We start from the raw sequence: 8,154 nt of genomic DNA, 5'->3' as shown, positions 1-8,154 counted from the left end.
TTTTTTAAAGTAAAAACTTACTTTTACTTGTACGGTAAAATACTGAATTAATCCAGATACTACCGTTAAAAAACATTACTTAATGTGGATATTATACAGTGGGAAAAAAACTATTAAAATTTGTTTTACATTAAAAAAAAACACAAAAACCAAACATAGAATATTGAAACTATTTATTATTCAGTAAGCATAGTTTTAAACTTACAAACTGTAACAATGTGTCAGGAAACCTCTATGTTTTATTTGAGACCATTTAAGTCTACTGTTAGTAACAAATCTTACCACACTGTGGTATTAGTGCACATACAGTGTATCATTTTCATATTATCAAAATAAAATCATCCATAAAAGGAAGCAAAAGTGTCAAATCTTGCAACATAAATGACATCCACCAATCATGGATTGAAAACCTATGGGACTTCTGAATGTAACTTTAAAGTGAATTATTTGTTTATTTATATGAATTGTACACCTCCAGTTAAGCCATTTTAATCTAAAGACATACATGGAACTATCAGGTTTGCCTTGACTTGGTTAAAGTACAAAAAACAGTTCAATAAACTAGAACATGTACAAACTGTACCAGACAAATTTCTTCCAACTAACACAACAGCTGTGGTGTATAATGTCCAGTTTACCTTTCCATACCATCCCTCAACATCACTGGAAGGTCCACTCATGGTTAGCAAGGTCTGAGATCAGAGTGAAGACTCTGGGATTGACGGAGTACACTTTTTTCTTCTTCTTCCACTCGACTTTCGTGCCTTTCTCAGGATTGATTGAAAAGAAGCACCTTTATGAAAGAAAGAGAATAACCTCAGGATGGATATCACATGCCTTGCATTTTGTGATACTCTAAAAAGAAAGAATTTTTACCTTTGGAGGAACTCCAGTGTAGACCGTAGTTCCACTGTGTAGTGTATGTTAAAGCAGTAGTAACTGCCAAACATCAGGGAGATTGCAGATGTGAAGGAAGTGATGTGGTTGTTGACAATCTCTCTGTCAATGCTCAACATAAATGTCTCAGCAGCAAAACAGGAGGACCCTTATAATAAACATGAATAAAAAGAAACAATTTTAATAAAGGATGAATCATACAACCTATTGAATTTATAGGACTTATTATCAGGTAAAATGTTAGCCAGCTACAAATGAGAGTTAGTATACCGGTAGAGAAAGCAGGTTTAGTTCAGGTTACTTACCACACACAATAAGGCAGGGTGTTGGTGGCACATTCTCCATCTGGACGTCCTCAGCAAGGCTGGTCTTCTCGATGTAATGTAACAGATGCTCCTCCTTCTCATCAAAATGAGCCAGTAAAAGAAGCACCATCTGTATGACCTCTTCTGAGCAACCAGTGGACTGACCCCTTTCATTTTGAATCTTGAGAAGAACATCCAGAACTTTTTTGTGTTTATGTGCATCAACATGTTTGAAGAAGTTTAAGAGGCGTGCCCCCTTTTTGTCCACATTGGCAAGAAAGGACTCAGTTAAACTCACACCAGTCAGTTCCTGGAAATGTACTGCCAAGCCAACTTCATTGAACAAAAATGGCCATTCCTGCCTTAATTTCTGGATGCTTGAGCCATTGTTGATCTCTTTACGCTGTGTGAAATAGGTGGACTTGATTAATTCTTTCACATCATCTAAATTGTAGTTCATGTCTACAGACATCTTCATGTTTTCTTTTTTTTCTAGCTGACTCTCCTCAGTCTCTGGGAGTGGCAGATATTTGGGCATCCAGTTGATACAGCCATATGTGTCTTGAACAGTAGCTCTTTGTTCAGCAGATATTTCATCTGTGTCATCATCTGATACTGTTTTGCGTTTTTGTATCTTTGGTGTGTCAGGTCGTTTGACATTTTCAACTCTTGACTGGAGCTGCTTTACCAGAGAATGATGTCCAAGTCCAATAACATCACCATCAATCACATCTTGGAGAGATTTTGGATACCTGGCCACCATCATTTTTGCTATCTCTGTGGTGTTCTGTTTGGTTGGATTCTTACAAATCTTCATCATCTCAGAGACCACGATCCTTACCATTTCTCGTCGTAGTCGCGCACTTGGCCTTTTCTGTCTTTCCAAACTCTGTACCAACTCTTCAGGAAGCTTCTGCCATGGTATTTGAAAACTGTATACCCAGTTTGGCGCAAGTGCATAACACCTTCCTGACGATGATGATGTAGCTGTGGATGACGTTGGCGCAAGTGGATGACACCTTCCTGATGATGATGTAGCTGTGGATGATGGTGGTGAGGCCGTGACTGAGGAGGGAGAGGAAAGGAGAGACACTGGAGAGGAACATGCAGGGGATGTTGGAGTGAATGAGTCTGCAGAAGTACAACAAAAAGACATTTTAAATTATTAAACCATAAACTATTAAAGGACAATTCCGGCGCAAAATTAACCTAGGGGTTAATAACACATGTGTACCGAGTTCGTTCTTTCTCTGGGATATGTTTTCATGCTAATCGAACGTGAGCAGTTTTACCACAAACCGCTAATAAGGGTTTAATGCTGGTCTTCGGGGCACACGCAAAGTAAGAAGAAATCGCTATTTCTATACCACTAACAAGGCTCAAAATATCACCACACTTCCACAGTAGCATAATGAGGGGCCCCACATGTAAACCGAAGCATTGAGAACTTTGTAAGTATACAGACTGTTTATGAAAAAGATAGTTTAGAAACAGTACCGTTCATGTATACAGGCTGGCGCCATCTTGGGAAAACAGTCACGTGACAATTCAGCTCACGTTGCACGACTGGAGCAACGCAAGCTGAACTGTCATGTGACTGTTTTTCCAAGATGGTGCCCGCTTGTATACATGAACAGTACTGTTTCTAAACTATCTTTTTCATAAACTGTCTGTACACTTACAAAGTTCTCAATGCTTCGGTTTAAATGTAGGGCCCCTCATTATGCTACCGTGGAAGTGTGGTGCTATTTTGAGCCTTGTTAGTGGTATAGAAATAGCGATTTCTTTTTACTTTGCGTTAGGGTTGGGCGATGTCCCCTAAATTGGCGTTTGACGATGTGTACAGTAAAACATCGTGATGGACGATGATATCGTGTGTGTGTGTGGGGGGGGGGGGGAAATACATTTATAATACATTTATAATGTTCTACATAAAAAAAAAAATATTATATAGGCTATACGGCCTGATGAAAGAGGACAGCTAAGAGAGACATACTGACCAGGCTACCATGTGGAATATCTGCTCCAATCGTCGTGAAAGATGGATAGTCAATCTGAACACTTGCGTGTGCACCAACCAGCGGAATATTACACATTGTCAGCCTTAGTTGGGCCTAGCAAAAAAGCTACTTAAGACTACAATCGTGGTCACTCATTTAAAATCTTCAGTAGTACGCTATGCAGCATCCAACGTTATCAGGCTACCGTCTATGCTGACTATGAGGGCGGCGGGAAGTGAAAGGGCTGCGATCGCGCAGTCCAGACTGGAGGACGAAGTAAAAAAACGTTTACAAATAACGAATCCCGATTACCACTCCGCTGCTGTCTGGGACTTTTGCTAAATGCATGAAATACAAGCCTTACAGTGAAAGACGGATAGGCTACCTTCTGATCCTATAATTAACGAAAGAAATGGTTTATTTTAACACAGAGGAAAAGGACGCATTTGGCGCTCGCTGTAGCCTTGCAAAATATTTGAGCGCTAGAATGTAGCCTAACAATAATAATTCAATAGGACTATTTTCTGCTAAAACATTAGACTACATATGTTACGTCCAATGTAGACTATAGGCCTGCGAGACATGTAGGCTACAAAAAGACAATAAGGCTACACATTCACGTCAGTCAGGAATTATTTGAATAAGATGGTAGACTAATAAGTCTTTTATTTTACAAGACGGTAGACTAATACGTGATAACTGTTTGACTGACAGCCTTTAAAGTAGGCTCAATTTCATTTCCAGGGAAAGTTTTTTTTATATGTTGTAGCCTGTTACAGCAGGTTACAGCTGTTGACTGGCATGTGGGGGCGTGGCATCACGATGGTTGCTTTCCATCGTGATGTCTGTCAACCATCACGATGGACGATGATATCGTCTATCGGCACAACCCTACTTTGCGTGTGCCCCGAAGACCAGCGTTAAACGTTTATTAGCGGTTTGTGGTAAAACTGGTTACGTTCGATTAGCATGAAAACATATCCCAGAGAACGGAAGAACTCGGTACACATGTGTTATTAACCCCTAGGTTCATTTTGCGCCGGAATTGTCCTTTAAACTAAAGGAAACTCTAACGGAACTAACGGAATTGTCCTTTAAACTCAATGTTTTTGTACTCTGTAACAGAATGTAGCATATTGATAAATGTGTAAATAGAGCAGCAAAATATCAGAAATTATTATGTATATTAAAAAAATATGTAAGTGCTTGCTATAAGAGAAGTGTGCAATGTTGTGGCAATGTTTTATGTTTTACACTCACGGTTTGGGGCCCAGGCAGCAACTAATCTTCTGGCTTGTATGGGCTTTAATACTGGCAGCAAGTCTCCCTCGGTAATGTACTGTAAATCATCTGTCGTTACTGCACCAAGTGCCTTCAAAGTATCTTCAACTGACCCGACAACTTCATCAGGAAGTTCAGGAAGCACTGCTGTTACAGCATTGCGTATCCTCTGTGATTCAGCCATATCTGTTAAAACACACAAGAGAAACAGTTTAGCATCTGGCCTTATGATTCAGTCTGACAAGAGACTGTGCTTCAGTGGGACAATCTGGAATCCATTGTTCATGTAATATGATAAGGGCCACATGTCAATCAGTTCACTAACATGTTTGCACTCTAATCTTCCACTGCTGTTTTTTACAGAGTACATGTGATAGTGTGAAAGAAATTCCCCATCATACACTCTCATCAGAAAATGAAGTGCACAATCATCTTTAATGAGAATGAGAATGATTTCACCAAACTCCACTGAATCATCATTCTTTGTGACAACAAATTGTCCCTTCCTGTAAATTATCCCATGATACTGCACATCAACAGGAATTTGTGTATTTCTTTCAGTGAAGCCAAATTCTCGGATTGTGTCTTTAACTTGCTGACTGTAAAGCTCTGAGTAAAATGGTGAGCCATCTTTAATTTCCAGGGTTGGAGGACTCACTGACCCAGCAGAAAGAAAGGCCTGAAACATCTGATGTCTCTCTGAAAGAGTCAAACACAGATTTTTGAAATTCTTAAGATGTCTTGTACATCTTTTAAAATAACTATGTTTGCTCTCAAAACGCATAGTCCATAGCCGCATAAGTGGGCCAAATTTTAGGATCAATCCTGGATAATGCCGCAAATAATGGTGTTTAGGTCTCAAATTGATATCTGGAAATAGTGCCTTCCGGTTTTCCAAATATTCTTGAATGAGAATATCCAGGTAAGCGACCTGAGCCTTGGAAATTTGCTGAGCACAAATCAGGTCAACAATGTCCTTAAGCTGCAAAATTAACTGCCAGACATTATCTTGGGGGTCCTGCACTTTGTCACCAATTATCAGAGGCAGCAGTTTCAAGAAGTTCCAATTTTGGACAGCATGTCCACTCAGTTTCAGAATTTGAGGACTTACCTCACAAGGTTTGGAGCAAGCGTCTGTTGCTTTATATTTGAACTGCTTGATTCTCCTGTTCAAAATTGTGCACGTGAACCATTTCTTCTTTTTGATGAAATACTTGAGGAAGAGAGCAACATCATATGAGAGGACACCCTCGAAAATATCATGACCAAGACAGGGGGGCATGCCAGGTGAACAAACATCAAAGTATTGCAGAGAATTAAATACTGACCTAAACTTTATCCCTTGAACTTGTGGAGTATCCTCTCTCTCCAGCTGTTCAATGGCAGATCTGTAATTTTCTGGAGTCCGCTGCAGTCCACAGATGTTAGGATCAGCACCCTGAAATTCAGTTCGAGAAATCAAACAATATCTGCAGAAGTACTGAGATGAACTGAAATTTTCTGTGAAACCACCAATGGTGTGAGAGCCCAGGTTGTCTCCAACAATGCAATAGAGAGCTCCCTTTAAAACAAGTTCATCTCTCATTGTTATCCCATTTACCTCCAGTTCTTTTAGATCAGTAAGCAGTTCAGAAAAAACCTTTGCATGGCCAAAGTCCTTAAAATCCTTCTCTCTACACAACAAAACCAACTGCATGTGGTCAACATTTGATCGTACATGGGGTGGCATGTTAAGTAGAGAGAAGTACACAGCCAAAACCTTGTGCTTCTTTTTAGCAGAGCCCAACGGGTTCACAACTTCGAATGCATCCTGGTATAAAACCATCTTCAGACAACCTGGATTTTCCTGAAAAAATGTGTTCGACATGAACAGTTTACCATCACAACAGTCAGAGAGAACATCTGTTTTGGAAACATTAAAATGATCGACTGCCATAAGGCCCTGCCAAAAACCGGACTCCTGCATACCTTCTAAGGTTTTTAGCACAGGAACATAATGGGCAAACCTCTCTGTCCTGTTTTCATCTCTGCCCAACAAAATTTTTTTGGGTTCCACATATTTGAACATCTCTTTAAAGCACTGAGTTCGTGAGTAAGCAGTTCTCATAGGCCCTTTGTGGTAAGCTGTAAACAGGTCAGATTGTTTAATTGCATCACTGATTTTTACAATGTCATCATCTGAAACTGACATATCTTTTAGAAGCAAATTTATTTGATTCAATGTATAGGTCTGTCCTAACTCATGTATATTTTGTATTTCCTCAACAATGTTTTGAATGGTAGACACTGGAAGGAGATGCTGTCCCTGTAGTTTCATGTAAAACATACACATATTTCTCAGATACAGGTCACTGAAATTAGACTCATCCCCTACAGTGTCTTCAGCATCAGGCACACTAGCAGGTTCCTGTGTTGTATCAGTAGGACTGTCACATTGTGTATCGTGGACTGACGTACAAATCACATTTTCTGACCAATGTCTGTGTTTTCTGGACATGTGAGAGGTAAAAGACGATTTTCCTGTGAACACACTCTTGCATCCTCTCACTGGGCAAGCTACCTGACGCCCTTCTGTGATGTGTTCCTTTAAGTGAGCAATCAACGGTTTGGTTCCCTCACACTGGCGGTCACAAAGTGAGACGGTGCATTTTAATGGCGCTAAGGTCACATCCTGAATAACGTTAACGGTTGGTGTTCTGTTGTGGTGGCGATAGAAGTGCGACTTTAGAGCAGTGTAGCCTGAAAACACTTGCTTACAGCTTGTACCAACACATTTTAAAAATAATTCTGGGTTCATTGCGGTGCAATTTGCAATGCAAAACATATGCTTTCACAGACCTAACGTTTTCTCGACATATGTTACAAGAATACATCTTCAATTTTAAAATACACCGAGGTGAACCATGTATAAACACACGCGAACAGCGCGATTAGCAGCTAGCTAACCACAGGTTTCATTCAGCTCATAGACTAACATGCTAACATTACTGCTTTTACCTGCTGCTTCCAAAAATAGTCAAACAGGGTAAATGAAACAATTGCGTGTCTGTCGTCCTAAACACATCTAAATGTGTATTGCATGTTTCCAGGCTACAGAAAAAGTCTAATGCAGGCAAGTTAGCCGTAAAGCTATCGGGGTATATTAACAATGTTCACGCTAGCTGTCTGCAGTGCAAGTTACAACCCTGCACTGTGCAACCCTCTCAATAACCCAGTTCAACTAAAGCTTTGATTTACGAGACTTACCTAGGTAAGTGTGTAACAATCTGCTTGGTAGTTTTTTTAGATTATTAACAAAATATCACGGGATTCATGGACTGAGTTACAACTAATGAAATTGCTTCTTTTAAATGAATTCAGGAAGACACCGGGATTGCAATAGATCTTAATGTGACATGTATTTCCCAGACACACGATATCACCAATACACCAACACACAGTATTAAATCACACCATATCCAACAAATTGTGCTGCCAGTTTAAATGTCTATGCGCGCAGGCCACGCGTCTTCGCCAGCACGGAAACAGTATCTCAAAGTCTCTCCACACGTACGGGAAAGTACACGACACGATTGAAAAAAACTCCACGGCAACAGTCTTAATAATCCAATGGAAAAGGTGAAAAAGTAATCCACAACGTTATTGCCCAAAAGGAAAAAATAGAAAAACAA

The 8,154-nt window shown here is 39.9% G+C and overlaps 1 protein-coding gene across 1 annotated transcript; it reads right to left on the bottom strand.

The window, feature by feature from the left end:
- Positions 1-226: 226 nt before the first annotated feature.
- Positions 227-4,936, bottom strand: LOC143118222 (uncharacterized). Its single transcript, XM_076279323.1, has 4 exons — positions 4,463-4,936; positions 1,203-2,333; positions 877-1,045; positions 227-793 (listed from the first exon to the last, which is right to left on the bottom strand). Exons 1-4 carry the CDS (start codon positions 4,665-4,667, stop codon positions 661-663), a joined length of 1,638 nt encoding a protein of 545 aa, XP_076135438.1. The 5' UTR covers positions 4,668-4,936; the 3' UTR covers positions 227-660.
- Between the last annotated feature and the right edge of the window lie 3,218 nt (positions 4,937-8,154).

Source organism: Alosa pseudoharengus, unplaced genomic scaffold (genome assembly GCF_046254945.1).
Source record: "Alosa pseudoharengus isolate Yale_2024_CS ecotype anadromous, Long Island Sound unplaced genomic scaffold, YU_APseudo_1.1 YU_APseudo_1.1_scf_112, whole genome shotgun sequence".
Classification (NCBI taxonomy): domain Eukaryota; kingdom Metazoa; phylum Chordata; class Actinopteri; order Clupeiformes; family Clupeidae; genus Alosa; species Alosa pseudoharengus.
This window is presented reverse-complemented; position numbering and strand designations above follow the sequence as displayed.